Genomic DNA, 16,149 nt, shown 5'->3' on the forward strand with positions numbered 1-16,149 from the left:
GTGTGTGTGTGTGTTTGGCAGTTCCTGCTGTACTGTGAAGGAACGAGATTTACGGAAAAGAAACACCAGATAAGCATGCAGGTGGCTGAGAGTAAGGGCCTTCCAAAACTGAAGTACCACCTCCTGCCCCGCACCAAAGGATTCACCACTACACTGCAATGCCTCAAGGGAACAGGTCAGACCAACACTTCTACATTGCTGCTGTGTGTTACCCTGGTAAAAGAGTCAAGTGGAATACAAGTGGTCCTGAAGTGTCTCAACAAACCAGTAAGCTGGCCCTATCCATGATTCTTATTTTGGATTTCCACCAGCCTGGTGTCTAATAATAATGTCCACATATGAGCGACCCTAGACAGAGTGCAGTTATCCGCAACATGATGCTACTCACGGTTATGGTGATAACTAATGGTCTTCCTAGAATTTGCATGTTCCCAGAATACTCTTGACACATTGCCATACCAAATTCCCAACGCATTTACCACCTCGGTGGTTGAGAGACTCTTCCGTCTGTCACCCGAAGTCTAAATATAGGCTGAGTTTAGAATGTATTTTTAGGTATACACTACACTTCCTGTTCGAAAGTTTGGGGTCGGTAAAACTTTTTTTGTGTGTCTGTGCTCACCAAGGCTGCATTTATGTGATCATACATATAGTAAACACAATATTGTGAAATATTGTTACAATTTAAAATAACTTTTCTATTTTAATAGATTTTAAAATGTAAGTTATTTCTGTGATGGCAAAGCTTAATTCTCAGCATCATTATTTCAGGCTTCAGTGTCACATGATCCTTCAGAAATCACTGTAATATGCTGATTTTGCTGCTCAAGAAACATTCTTGATATTGTTCCAATAGTTTAAAGTTCAAAATGAACAGCATTTTAAAATAGGTCCTTTGTACCAGTCTAGATCTTTACTTTCACACAGTTAAATTCTGTAAAATAATATAAAAATCTTATTACCCCAAACTTATGAACGTTGTGTAAAAAAACATAACCCATTATGGTCAGATATTATTTTGTCATAATTTGAAACAATATGACGATCTTATACATGCCACAATATGATGCTCATTGCAATTGTTTATGTGTGATGCATGTGTAGTAGCGCTGTCATTAATGATTATTTTGGTAATGGAGTAATTGACAATTATGATTCATTTGTTGTGTGGTAAGCAAACAGTAGAGCAATGACACAATAATAAGTTCAAATAAAGTATCAAAAGCAAGTACTCATGGTTTTATTGAACAAAAATATTAAAATACATAATGTATTATAAACGACACAGCTAATGTGCATTACGCATTATAACTAATGACTGCAACAGCCTGACGATTTGTTTTAACACTTTACTGCGTGATCTAATTCTTGTTTAATATTGACTAAACAACACTTAATTATATCCACTTAATCTTTAATATTTGGCTATTTCTTTACGACAGAAATGCTGCAGCTACTGTATTTTTTTTTTTTTTTAAATATGTGGACATATATGTAAAACATAAATATGTAAAACGCATATATTAAACCTAATGTATAGTATTGTCATTCTGTTCTGTGATGCTTTGTAATTCACCAGTACTTACTTGTATAGGACATTTGCAAATTGCTTGTTTCAAGATTGTTCTTTCCACTAATGAGGTGACTGAAATGGACTTGAGAACTTGATTTGACTGCAGATGGGCCATCGTGAATGTGTGCAGCCATGCTGCATTGCTTTCCATCTTCCTGATTTTCATGCCAGTTATGCTCAATTCACTCTGTTGAGCTTCTTCCCCTCTTATCCTGCCATAAATTATATCTGGTGCTCTGAATCTTTAATTACATTAGAAGCATTATTTACTTTAGGAGTTCACCCAAAAATAAATTGTCATTATTTGCTTGCTTTAATTTCATTCCAAACCTGTTTGACTGACTTGCTTTCTTGAATATCTTGAAAAGATGATGAGTTCAGATGCAAAATCAGCTAAATCCAACTGACGTCTTTCTTTTAAAAAAGGCATTTTTATCAGGCTCAGATGTGTAGGTTTCTATGTAACTACTGGTACTTCTGATTGGGCTGAGGCTGGAATTTTAGCGAGTTTGAAGAAAAAGTATTTGATAGACGTATAATGTGTCGAGAGCATTCACTCGGTATCATTATCTCATTTTTGACCGAGATGGCTTTTAGCTGGTTTTGCATCTGAATTCTTCAGATATTGAAAAGGTCTCTTGTCCGTTCAGTTATAGTAAATGGGGACTAAAGATTTCAAGCTTCAAAAAGGATGCAGAATCTCTGCAAAAGTGGACCATGCAACTAATGCACTTTATTTACAGTATTTTAAATTTATTTGATGCTATTGCAAGAGGAAAAAGTATAGTTCACCCAAAAATGAAAGGTCTGTCATCATTTACTCACCCTTATGATGTTTAAATCCATACAACTTTTTTTTTTTTTTCTGTGGAACATGAATAAAAAAATTCTTTAGAATCTTGGTTGCTAAGCATTTGACTTCCATTGCATAGACAAAAACAGGATGAATGACATCAGCATGAGTAAATGAAGACAGAAGTTTCATTTTTGGATGAACTTTAAGTTCTATACATTGTATTTTTGTAATATTTCATTACTTAACATCAAAATTTTACAAAACATCAATATTTCTACTGTTTCAACAGTGAAAGCTGTGTATGATGTCACGCTGAACTTCAAAGACAAGCAGAACCCGACCCTGCTGGGCATCGTCAACGGGAAGAAATACATGGCAGACTTGAGCGTCAGGTGAGTCACAGAGCTGAACTTCACTATATGTGACCATAGACCACAAAACCAGTCTTAAGTAGCACAAGTATATTTCTAGCAATAGACAACAATATATTGTATGGGTCAAAATTATAGATTTTTCTTTTATGCCAAAAATCATTAGGATATTAAGTAAAGATCATGTTTAATGAAGATATTTAGTACATTTCCTACCGTAAATATATCAAAACTTACATTTTGATTAGTAATGTGCATTGCTAAGAACTTTGGACAAATTTAAAGGTGATTTTTTTTTTTTTTTTTTTTTTTTTTTTTTTCCCCATTGTGTTGAGTTTTTGCACCCTCTGATTCCAGATTTTCAAATATTTGTATCTTGGCCAAATGTTGTCCCAACAAAACATACATCAATGGAAAGCTTATTTTTTCATTTTTCAGATGATGTATAAATCTCAGTTTTAAAAAATTGACCCTTATGACTGGTTTTGTGGTCCAGGGTCACATATTTCAATTCGTTTAATAAATTAGTTGCTTTACTTCCAAAATCTAACATGAGATTTTAATTGAAGGTGGATATATTATGATAAATGATTATGAGTGTCCAGGTTCTCAGTCACAAACTGAGTGTTTTGTTTCTTACTGCTGACCTGAGATCTCTTTAAATATTTGGATTAAGGTTGTAACTAAGAGGTCTCTTAGATCTCCTTAAATATTTGGATTAAGGTTGTACCTAGTTAAGCACCTCCTGTGCTGAGTGCTACATGCGGTTGCAGCGCCCTCTATTGGAGTGTATCATGTGCTGCTCTGACCCCTCACTGTTCTGTCCACAGGCGTTTCCCTGTGGAGGAGATTCCTGATGATGAAAAGGAGTGCGCTGACTGGTTACACAAGCTCTATCAAGAGAAGGTATAAAGCCCCGGGTTACTTAGAACTGGGCTTTTTGAGTTTAATTGTTTTATTTGAACCTGTTTGCATCTGGTTTATTCATTTATGCCATGTCTCTGTCTTTAAAGGATGCATTACAAGAACAATATGAAAAGGAGGGCTGTTTCCCCGGCCCCATCATCAAACCCAAACGTCGACTTTGGACACTGCTGAATTTCCTGTTTTGGGCTACTCTCCTGCTTTCTCCGCTTATTAACTTTGCCTGGGACGTCTTAGTCAGCGGCTCTCCCCTCCTCATCATTGGCTTTATGATCTTCCTTATTGTCGGTCAGTCATTGTTTCCTTCATGAGCTCTCATAGTGGTTTGAAGTTTTCGTAGCTTGTTCATAAAGACCCAATGAATTGTAGATTAAATGGACTATTAATCATATCTGTTACTGCAGAGATCTGTGTGGTTTATACATTTAAAGGCACAATTTTTTTTTATTAAAATATCCAAAATCCACTAGATCAATGTTATATATTTTGTGTTCTTACATTATCCCAAATGTTTCGAAGAATGTTTAAATCTAGAGAAATTAGCAAATTTTAACTGGCATAACGGGCTGTGTCATTGTGTTGCCTGCCAATGACGTCATACACCTTCGATTTTTCCGGTTTTATTTTGTAGAAAACATGGTATCCCCAATATGTTATGCATTTTAGTAGACAGTTGACGAACACACAGAGTAGCATTATAACAACGCTTCAACACACTCAAATGTATCTAGTATGATATAACAGCGCTGCTTTTTCCTACATAAGTACGTCCAGAAGAAGTGTAAGTGGTCGACTATGGCATAATAAAAGCTCCACTGCTTTTGAGCTGTGTATCGCTCTCGTCTCTCATTAGCAATCACTCCAGCAGCCTCATTTCGCTTCTATGACTTTCAGCCCCACCCTGCTTCATACTACAATGACCTCAATAAGTTTTTAATACATTAGCTCATCAATGAACATGATTTCTGCCCGAGTCCCATGATTCCACACTCAATCACGGCGTCATCAAACTATGCCTTTGTTTCGTGTTTGTTTTGAATATGCGCCCTCTAGCGGATAATTTAATACCTGTTGTGATCCAAGGTGTTCATGTCTTTCTCTCTTCAGTCGATAAAGAATTATGTTTCTTGGTGAAAACATTTCAGGAATTATCTCAATATAGTGGACTTCTATGGTGTCCGCGAGTTTGAACTTCCAAAGTGCAGTGTAAATGCAGCATCAAAGGGCTCTAAATGATCCCAGCCGAGGAAGAACGGTCTTATCTAGCAAACGATTGGTCATGTCTCTGCGAAGCGCATGTGTAGTCTGTGTAATCTGGTTCAATACCAGATTCAAAAATCAACGATAATCAAAAATCAATGATTTTTAAGTTGGAGAAGAAAATGAAATTGGAGTTTGTTGACATACTGTATTACACAGAGTTCACATGTGCATCACAGATAATAGACTAGATTGGCGTTTTTGGTTAAAAAGTATATAAATTGTATAAAAGTTAAAAAGTATATAAACTGCATTTTGAAAGTACAAACTTGGAGGCACCATTGAAGTCCACTATATGGAGATTTTCCTCAAGAAACAATTTCTTATCGACTGAAGAAAGAAAGACATGAACATCTTGGATGACAATGGGGCGAGTACATTATCTGTAAATTTTTGTTTTGAAAGTGAACTACTTTAAGACTTCTTACACATTTTTAATATTTACAGTCTTTCTTTTCTAAATTACCTGAAAACCCGAAACTGAAAGTAAGTTGATAAATAAGTTGATAAATTAATCCAGTTGTAGTATATATTTAGTATTTCAGGCAAACAATTTTTACGAATTGCTTTAGCGTAAAATGTGTCGACAAAGCTGATATCTTTATCCTGTTATCCATGTTGTGTGCATGAAGCATGCGGATAGTCAAAACATGCCATTGGAGAAGCGCAATGTGATGTTTTGGTCAAGCCCTCTGAAAACTACTGGCTGAAACCATAATATATTTGTTTCAGACTATTATTTTTTTGCCAAAACTTAAAGAGATAGTTGATCTAGAAATGAAAATTCTTTCATTAATTAATCAACCTCATGTCATTCCAAACCCGTAAGACCTTCAATCATCTTCAGAACGCGAATTAAGATATTTTTGATGAAATCCAAGAGCTTTCTGACCTTTTGTGATTTCACTAGTGCTTTAACTTTCTCTCAATTTTTTATCCCTCAGCTGATGTGATATTCCTGTCACCATTTCTCTTTCCACAGCTTCTGTAGCAGTTCGTCGGCTCATCGGTGTAACCGAAGTCAAGAAGACCGGATCCAGCTACGGCAACGTAGAAGCCAAGAAGGAGAACTAACCATTTTCACCGTGTCAACACCGTGTGGCCACTGTAACGCTCACCCTGCAGTCCAGCCTCAGGCACAGAGCTGCCCTGTGTGCAGTTATCCTTCTTTTTACAAAAAAAAGTAATACAAAAAAAATAATGAAATAATAAAATCTCAGCATTGGGAGGTATATAGGGATATAACTGTAGATTTAACTTAAAACGCTAGTCTATAAACATTATGATCATTTTTATGAACCAACTAAATGGAAAATAGAGGAGAAGAAACACTCGTCAGCTGCGGATCGAGATGGCGAGATGGCGTAGAGAGACCAACCACTGATGCTAATCGACCTATCAGTGACTTGTCCCTCCTGTTTAAAACCATAAGACCTGCCCATTTCCCAAACAAGCCCACTTCTTGTCATAGTTCTCCATTAATATTAATCTTCTGAAGTGCTTTAACACTTCCTTCATTGCATCTACAATATCAGTAGTCATTTTTCCACAACGTTCCTCTTTGCATTTTCACCCAAAACCACACTGAGTCACTTGGACTGATTTTCCACGATCAGAATTTCACATCACAAGCTGGAAGAGCATGCTGCGGTTGAGAAAGACAAACCCCAGCCAATCAGCGATGATGGTCATGACACGGCCCCTACCCGACAAATGAACCGCTGGAGTGATGTTGGTGAAAACTGTTCACTGTGATGGTACTAGATATGGACTGAGCAGGGTTACTAAAGAAAAGCATGTCTTCTGTAACTTCACAATGGTGTCTTAAACCCACTACGTCACCATTGTATTACTGGCTATGCTGACTAAGCGATAAATGTTTTCTACCAATGTACTCCACCTAGAGCTTCTCTTTAGTTAGTCTGCAGTTTTGTCAAAAAAATGAAAGACCCATGGACCATAATACAGTTGCCCAGCCTCTCTACCCTTGTGTAACTGATGAAATACAAGGGTTAGATGAATGAGATTGTGAGAGTAGCTGAATGACCAAGAAGAAAGCAATGAGTTGTATCAATAAAGAGAGAATGAAACCTGTTTAGTGTAATCTGATGACACTAATGGTTTGTAAATAAACTCTAGAAGCTTCTTCTAGACCCAAATCCATCTGAATTGAAAGCACCTTTATGGTTCTTGCACACATTTATCTCTCTTGCACATCACTCATTGTTTTCAGTGTGCAACTTGGTGTTTTTTCATGACGAAACAGGAAACCTGTTCAAGCCTTAACGGAACAGAAAAATGCAGCTTCATTTGTGTGGCGCTCTTAAGAGTCCCGTGTGGTTGTGATTTTCACATACTGTGCAGAGGTTTTCTGACCCTCGAATCACGTGTAGATCACAGGTGCTGTTTGTCTGAAAGCTGCTCGACATGGGATTGGAAAATGTGACATGGGTGTAGCAGATGAGGTTTATAATTTGGATCAAAGACCAAAGTTCAAAAAACTAAAATACTGTACAAGACTGACCTTTTTTTTTTTTTTTTTTTTTTTTTTTTTTAAAACCATAACCTGTTTGAAGGAATATTGAGTTGAGTTGTATTTTATTTTCACAAGATATTTTTGGGAGACTGAATTTATTAATTTCACAAAAAGCTGTGAATGCCAACAGCTAAGTGTTTGTTTTTAGAAGATGATACTGATTTTTTTTTTTTTAAAGCTTGCTGATCTGAGATCTGTGATTGTAGTTAATACCACTATGGACAGGGTAGGACTCTGAGCCAAGATTAGTTCTTGTACTCTAATGCTGTTATGAATGTGATACCTGATCTGGGGCCAGAATTCCCACTGCTTGTAATAAATGTTGCTGCTTTATACTGAAGTATAGGACTGAGAAGATTGAGTTTTTAGAGCACAGACTAAGTGGCGCGAACAGATGCTAAAGACTACTGAGAGTGTATCTGACCTCCCAAAAAAAGCAGTGTGTGAATGGAGACCAAGCAGACCTAAAAAGTTAGTGTTAAAATCACTACAACTTTTTTTGTATTTTCTTTCAGAACAATTAAAGCATTCAGTGTATGATTGGAACTGGAGTTGTTTTATTTCATTAAATGAATAACCAGGTACTCCATAGGAATGTGATTTTTATATATGAGTACAATGAAAAAAGCATTAACTGGAATAAGTTGCAAGACAAGTATATTGGTCATACTACAGAATTTAGAATTAAGGCTTAGAAATGTCTTGGAAAATGTCTTTTTACAAAAAAAAAATCCATGTATGGATATTGTATAATATGCAAGGTACACATTTCCAGTAATCGTGCGGTTAATTCTCATATTGTATTTTCAGAAAGTTTCTGAATATTTGTCCTCTCCCCAAATGTTTTGGTAGCGACCACATCACATTACAGAATTTTAACTTGCATACTAAAAAAACAAAAACACAAAAAATTGCATAACTGAACTAAAATTGCATTTCCCCCAAATATCAGGATTATGTGTTTACCTTTTGTCACTACCGAAACAATGATGACATGTTTCTTATGTGACTGTTACGGTAGTCACAATTTTATGGGATAACACAAAAAAATCCAAAGACGCCACTACCGAAACTCCACCAAATGTTTTGGTCGTGACAGTTATTAGATACTTTTGAACCTAGCTCAAAGATGCTAATCAGCACATGGTTAGCTAGCACGGTTCTGAAAAGTGGTACACGTATAAAAAGTAAGGCCACGTTCACACTGTCAGTTTTTGGGATTGACAACCGCATTTGCTTACTGGTGTGAGTCTCGAAATGTCTGGTTCACACAGCAGCTAACAGTCGATTGTCGAATATTGTCTGTATGAACGTGCAACGGGAGTCAAACGGGAGTCAGGGCGGATCTCTCACACTAAATGACATGATGGACAACAAGTTGTTCAGTCCTGTTCCGTTCACACAGCGCGGGTGTTCCAAGAATCCAGTTGTGAGTCCTGAAAATTTACGGGTGTGAGTTTGTTAACAGAATACGGTTGTTACACACGTAAATAACCGTACTGTGTGTGAACATAACCATATTAAGGACTCAAAAACGGTATTGACAACCATATTCTGTTGCTGTGTGAACGTGGCCTAATAAATGTTATGAAATAATTCCCAAAAAAGTGTGCCCTATTGCAGAAAAAAGATGTTCAGTAGTGACATTCCTTAAAGTTACACACAGATTTTTAGGTTTTGAACACATTTACCTCAAAATGCCCATCATGCCTATCTACACACACCTTGTAGCTATGAGAGAGAGAGTGACACATAAATATTTACTAATCATAAATGTAGGGGTGTAGTTAAAATCAGTCTCAGCCAGTGGACTAAAACACACTGTTTCGGTAGTGATATGAAAATGCGGGACAGTTTTTTTATATAACAGAAAATATAAAATAAAAGAATCAAAAAGATACTTTTAAACAACAATGGAAAAAAAAAAATACAAAAATTATTTCAACATCATTTTCATAAGTTCAAAATTAAGGGGTTAGGGTTCAGGACAGCCACCTCTCAATGGAAAGATCCAATGAATGATGATTTTATATTAAGCTTACTGATGTTTTAAATATTAGTGTGGGTTTCAATATATAATAGACCATTTCGTCAGATGTAAACATACTGGTCCTGATACACTTTCTGTTTCTTTTTTTTTAACTTTACACAAACATCACAAAAAAATACATCCAACATAACATTTGACTGGATGAAAATGTGACATTAGCACCTTTAAGATGTATTTGTATATGTGAAATAAAATAAAAAATAAAAAACAAAAAAACAGGAAGTGCTTCTGGACCAGTGTTGTTTACATCTAGCGAAATGGTCTATAGAAGGATCTTAGTAAACATCTATGATGTGAATACTTAAATGCTTTTTAAATTAGTTTTTTGGTTGTGTGACAGAAGTTTGGACCAATTCTGTAGAATGCCCCAAATATCTGACAAAAGTCTGTTGAGTCTTAAAACTTATGATCTGAAGACTTAAGCTTTTTTGATTACTTCTGAAATGTAGATAGTAGTAATAATGAGTAAGCATGTCTGAACTTTGACACTTTCCATCAGAAAATGCAGTTGGGTACTTTAATTTCAGAGGAAATCTCATTTTTGTGTTGCGAAATGCCAGCACTGCCTGTCAGGACAGTGTCAGCTGTGACCTCTTCTTGGGAATCGTGTGACACTGGTTGCATGATGTCATCCGTTTTGGTTCTTTTTTTTTGTTTCGTTTTTGCAGAATAACAAAAATAAAAGCAGCACTTAGAGCCATGACATTAGTAATACATTCACCAAATGCACTGCTGGGAAAAAAACGTCTTAAACCAACCTGATCTGGCTGGGAGACCAGCAAACTTAGTTCAGGCCATCACAGAAATTCTAATGGTTTCCACTACAAATACTATTTCAAACCATCATTAAAAATGGTTTTCTGTAGTGTGTTTTGGGACATATTCCATTAGGATTTAGTAGTTTTAATAAGCCACCAATACAAGTCCATTTATAACCAGTAAAGCCATTTTCTAAAGGTGTCCATTGTTTTTTATTTCAGCAGGCTTAAGTGGGGTTTTTATTAGCGGGTTCGGATAAATGATAAAATAAGGGTTTCAAATGCTAACTGCTTTCTGTTTTTTGTGTTTATTCAAAACAAAACAACACCTCAGCTGGTGTGAAACACCATCCCCACCTTCAGTTAACCGCCTTTTCTGAGCACCTCGATAGAGGAGGCAGGACTATCAAGTCACATTTGCATGTGTAAGCACACGCTCATCCACTCCAGACACAAACAATGGGGAAGTCGTTTAAGAAACTGTCTGCCCCAGCAAAAAAACACTTAAAACCGGCATTTGTCACGTTGTTTTGAGCAGAGCCTCGTATCTCTGTCTTTCTCTGGCTCAACAGTGACTCTGCTCAAGGCTGCCGATCTGTCCTCAACCAGGTGACAGACATGGGGCTCTGCTCTTTAACACATCAAATCGATGCTTTAAACATCCTTAATGAAATGCGAGCTCATGCGACGACCAGTAATAGAGATGGCGAGGACCAGCGTTCAGGTGCTTTACCAACCGGTAAAGAAGCTGTTCGCCCGGGCGATTTGATGAAGGAGCCCCGCAGGCTGAGAACGATTGCGGAGAGAGCCAGAGAGAACTGCCTAACGCGACTGCTGGAGATACTCACGCAACTCATATCTATAGAGGAAGATTTTATAAAAAATCCGTCTTACGGAAAGAGTTCGCTCAAGCGCAAGGTAAGATGTCTCTCTTGATAAGAGACTGGGGAAATGTTGTGCTGTAACGACTCGAATTGTCACGTCAGGTACCCTAATAGCAAAATATGCTTGATTTGTAGCATTTTAGTCTAATAGTAAAAGCCGTTTAGACTATCGAATAACGCTGATAGAAGTATGGGAGTTATATAATGTCTGTTAGTTTGAAAGCAGCCAGCCTTTTGTCTAGATTGAAGCAGGTGCATCCTGGGATGCTTTGTAAACAAGAGTCCCCATGTTTGATGTCTGCTTGCTAACCAGTTCAATTCCCATCTATATCCAGTGTTACTTTTAAAAAGTAATGCATTACAATATTGCATTACTCCCTAAAAAGTAACTAAGTACTTAGTTAATTCTGTGTAAAGTAACGCATTACGTTACATTTGCGTTACTTTTATCTGGGGCTGGCATGCTTGTTTGTGTTATATATATTAAAGTTCTATTTTTAGCAAACGTAAAAGCCCTTTCACACCAAAAGTGAAATGAATCAGGCTGAAGGAAATTTAAATTCAATTCTGTACAGTGGAACAGAAAGTTCAACACATGTTAGTGTAAGTTTAATGTTAGTTTAAAATCATTTTTACTTCGAAGGTCAGCAGCAAAAACATAAGTAAATACAATTAAATACATAAAGGATATATTTAGTATTTAACATTTCATTATTGAATGTTTGCGGCATATTCTGAGTTTGCCTCTGCTCTCCAATTTCTCTCAACACAGGTACAGGAGAGCTGTCATAGTCAATAAATGGGAAAACAAAGTAACTCTTATTTGAAAAAGTAAATTGATTACGTAACTCGCGTTACTTGTAATGCATTACCCCCAACAGTGTTTATATCTATAGCCATATATCTGTATACACTCATAAATATTCAGTCGAGTGTCTCCGAACATGTATGTGGATGCTAAACTTATTTGCCCTTGTTTGCATGTGATTATATTTATGAGCTCTTTTTAATGATTCATATTTGTGTCCCTCAGGACAGTGTTGACTTGAAGAACATATGCTTGAGAATGGCTATTGCCGAAGGTGGTTCTCGCTCGGACAGAGACTTGAGGGAACTCCGAGACTGTCTTCGACTTATCGTGGGTAACCTACTTGCATACGTACGAGAGGAAAACAATCTCTCAGATGTCGAGACAACTCACAAACTGAGGGAGCTTTCAAACTCTTTCCCAGAAATCTGAAGATCTGTAGATTTCACTTTGTGTATTCCACGGAGCTACCTCAGGAGAGATGAAGCAGATCTGAGTTAGGACACTACTTTTTTTTTTCTCAGGAAAGAAACAAGCCATGAACTATCTCTGAATCATCTGTAAATGTGATAAGTATATTGATGCTTCAGTGTTAAGAAGTGTTTTGCCATGATAGCTGTCTATAGGGTTGGCTTCGTATTTATTGCTTTGCATGAGTCAGTACTCAAACCTAAAAACAGCATTCTCTTGACACATACCAGTATCATGGGTTGTGCACAGCTGACTGTACAGGTAAAACGAGTCTAACAGCTGATGGTGCTGAATCCACTCTCAGCTCAGCGGGTGGGATGGCTGTCACGCCTCAGGATGGGCTGGTGTGGCTGCCTTTGTCACCTGCTAAAAAACAAAGTTAAGGAGTGAATTGGGTGGGGGAGGGTGTGCGAAAATATGCATTAGTATATGTGTATTCCAATGTTATGACATCATAGTGTAACTGTGTTCCGAATAAAAACATTTTCAGTGTTACAACAAACACAATCCCGAATATTTGATTATGTATTTAAGTTTGGCTCGTTGATGTTGGTTTGAGCATTTAGAAATCAATGTAAGCGTTTGAAGTGTGCAAATGATAATGTAGCATGTGTAGAATCCTGTCTTGTCACTAGATGGTGCACAAAACCAGCTTTTTACTAATGTAAAATCCTTGTGCTCCACTCTCTGAAGACATTTCAAGTGTTTTTTGGGTCTAATGTGAATTAACAAGGATGCTGTGGCCCAAAATTTATTGGGAAATTACATATCAAACAAAATACATACAGAACAAAGTGGTATTTATTTTAAAGAAAGAAATGTTTCCCAAATGTAAAATTGTTAGTTTTGAATGATGAAATAAACTGTTCAAGATTAAAAGGATTTAGATCCTATTGTGTATTGTGGTCTAATTTATGACTGTTAAAAATAACTAAAATTATAAGCTAACAAGTATTTTAAAGTGAAAGTGAAAGTGACAACGTATTGTCAACTATGGTGACCCATAGTCGAAATTGGCCCTCTGCATTTAACCCATCACGAGTGTACACACACAGCAGTGAGAAGTGAACACACATGCGCACACACACACTGTATTGACAGTTTATTGAAGAACATAAGAAATCTTGAATTACTTGTAACAGAAGAACTATTTTGTTATGAAATGTAGATTTACAAAGTACTAGTTGGTTAACCTGAAAAAAAAAGCTAGGACAGGATGACTTATTTTAAGTATGCAAAGTATTTTAAAGCATTTAAATTAACCTAAAACAATCCAAACTTAAATTAAACCTAAACACATAAACTCTAAATGTAATCTGGGATATTAGGTAGTAACTATTGTTTTTATTGAAGACGATACAGTTCTTGAATTGTGGTTAATTAAAATATATCGTAATCCCAATTTCGGGGGAGAAAAAAACACATTTGTGACCCTGGACCACAAAACCAGTCTTAAGTCGCTGAGGTTTATTTGTAGCAATAGCCAAAAACACATTGTATGGGTCAAAATTATTGATTTTTCTTTTATGGCAAAAATCATTAGGAAATTAAGTAAAGATCATGTTCCATGAAGATATTTTGTAAAATCCCTACTGTAAATGTATGAAAACTTAATTTTTGATTAGTAATATACATTGTTAAGAACTGTATTTGGACAACTTTAAAGGCAATTTTCTCAATATTTTGATTTTTTGCACCCTCAGATTCCAGATTTTCAAATAGTTGTATCTCGACCAAATATTAGCCTATCCTAACAAACCATACATCATTGGAAAGCTTAGATATTCAGCTTTCAGATGATGTATACATCTCCATTTTGAAAAATTGACCCTTATGACTGGTTTTGTGATCCAGGGTCACATTTTGTCATAATATCCACCTCATTTTTGCCGTAGGAGTGGGCGCGGCCATTTGTAAATGTAATGGTTCTGGCTTCCGGTGTCGTACAAAACCGCTTGTTTTGCAAACTGATGTGTCTTAACATATTATTTTAATATATTATCTTAATTATGAACGCACTGGTTTGTAGTGCAAACAGTTTTACCGTTTACTGCACTTTATTCTACTTATTATTTCCCTACAGCAGCTAATGAACCGGAAGTCTCGCTCATCCACAGATAACGGCTTACTTCCGCGATGAAAAATATGGTGGATAGTTTTAACAATCAGCAAAAATACAAGAAATGTGTTATATTGTGTAGGTAAAAGAGCGGGAATTCATTCAAAAAGTGTGAGAAACACTCGTTTAGGATGAATAAAGTCGTTCTGAGGCTGTCAATATCAAGTTTGATCAGTAGAGGACGCCATGCACACATTTTATGTGCTCTGTGACTGACACAAAATCACTCAGATTGGGGAATCCATTAGATGGCATCACGTGTCATCTGATTCACATCTTATATTGGCTTATTATATGTGAAGCTGCGAAGATTCCTTTTCTTGTGAGTAACACAAATTAACGTTTTTCAGACGATTTATCACCACAGAAGAAGTGTTGATGACCACCTAAAACTAAATTAAAAACAGATGAGTCAGTTAAAACTTCAAACTTCTCATTTTACCTTGTAATATCCTTGGAAACCTCTTGGAGAGGTTTTCTACTAGTTTTTAAAAAGTGGTTAACCATTTGAGTAGTGTTTGTAAATAAAGATACAACTGCAAACTAGTTATTCATTTACAGTATTTTCATATATCAGTTGCGTATTTTGTAAGCACACCTTCATTCTTTCTCGAGGGCCATCACAGACGTTCTAAGGAGTGTGTTTGACATTTTGTGTCCTAAGGCTGTTCCCTCATGACGTTGTTGTTTGCTGTTGTTTAGCATCCACTTCCACAAGACCGCCTGAACTCAGCAACCCCAGGCTCGTGGAGGTCTGGGTTGAACCACTGTGGGCTCCTGACAGGCCAATAAGAAGCCGGCGCTGCGGCTGCAGACAGTGTCTCGCAGGATGGATGGCTGGGGTATTATGTCACTTCCTGGGACATGGCGAGAGCAGAACCAGACAGATGAGTAAAAAGATGAGTGTTGTGTGAGAAGAAGACCGGAGGAGAAGGCCAGGCATTGTTGGGGGTCCGTATCCGCCTGTCTTTGTCTCTCTTTTGCCCACGCAGTTTTTTTTTTTAGACGCTGTCTGTATTTAATTCTTATGTCTTAAATGTGACTCTCCTGACTTGTGCATAATTGTTTTAACTTGACTTGACTTTTCCGCCGCGTCCACTTTTTTACCCGTTTACTTCTTTTATGTTTTTTCTTTCTTTCAGTTCTGCCTCATTAGAAGTTTACAAAGTTTTTCTTTAAAACCTTTCTTTAAAAAATACATAGGTGAAACTGGAGCTAGTTGTCACACTCTTAACCTTGTGAAGCTTCATCAAGGTGGGTTTATTTTTAAAAAAAAATCCCTTTCTGTACAGGCGTGTATATAAAAGTCTTGGCTAAATATATCTTCTACTTTCATTGCCCAGGAGAAACGAAACAGCAGGACAATTTGTCCCAGTGGAAAGCTGCCAATAAATAGTATATAATCGTTTTTTCAGGCAAAAAAAAAAAAAAAAAATCAACAGTGTTAAAACTAATGATGCAAAATATTAAAAGAACTTATAGACTTAAACTTTTGGACATTAATATATACTTTAAAGTCTTTAAAGTCTTTTCTTTTTATATAGCGGTGCAAGTTGTCCCATTAAATAGCATATTAACATGTAATAAAGGCTTTTTAAA

The 16,149-nt window shown here is 36.5% G+C and overlaps 2 protein-coding genes across 10 annotated transcripts in view; both read left to right on the top strand.

Annotated features, from left to right (window-relative positions):
• The window catches only part of agpat3 (1-acylglycerol-3-phosphate O-acyltransferase 3), a 29,295-nt gene extending 21,289 nt beyond the window's left edge, over positions 1–8,006 (top strand). For all 9 annotated transcript variants that reach the window (XM_051110017.1, XM_051110062.1, XM_051110042.1 and 6 more), the window contains exons 6-10: positions 22–175; positions 2,659–2,761; positions 3,571–3,646; positions 3,754–3,952; positions 5,907–8,006. In XM_051110017.1, the coding sequence (XP_050965974.1) occupies positions 22–175; positions 2,659–2,761; positions 3,571–3,646; positions 3,754–3,952; positions 5,907–5,998 (624 nt within the window). In that variant the 3' untranslated portion in view covers positions 5,999–8,006. The remainder of the gene's footprint in view (positions 1–21; positions 176–2,658; positions 2,762–3,570; positions 3,647–3,753; positions 3,953–5,906) is intronic.
• Positions 8,007–10,672: 2,666 nt separating this feature from the next.
• On the top strand, positions 10,673–13,281 carry dleu7 (deleted in lymphocytic leukemia 7). Its single transcript, XM_051110721.1, has 2 exons — positions 10,673–11,186; positions 12,186–13,281. The coding sequence occupies exons 1-2, from the start codon at positions 10,887–10,889 to the stop codon at positions 12,390–12,392; spliced, it is 507 nt and encodes a 168-aa protein (XP_050966678.1). The 5' UTR covers positions 10,673–10,886; the 3' UTR covers positions 12,393–13,281.
• The last annotated feature ends 2,868 nt before the right edge of the window (positions 13,282–16,149 follow it).

Source organism: Labeo rohita, chromosome 1 (assembly GCF_022985175.1).
Source record: "Labeo rohita strain BAU-BD-2019 chromosome 1, IGBB_LRoh.1.0, whole genome shotgun sequence".
In the NCBI taxonomy this organism is placed as follows: domain Eukaryota; kingdom Metazoa; phylum Chordata; class Actinopteri; order Cypriniformes; family Cyprinidae; genus Labeo; species Labeo rohita.

Bases quoted from the DNA above. Each gene is read 5' to 3' on its own strand.
- dleu7 (XM_051110721.1), top strand. From the start codon at position 10,887: ATGGGGCTCTGCTCTTTAACACATCAAATCGATGCTTTAAACATCCTT. The intron at 11,187-12,185 runs GTAAGATGTCTC...TGTGTCCCTCAG, and splicing joins AGAGTTCGCTCAAGCGCAAG to GACAGTGTTGACTTGAAGAA.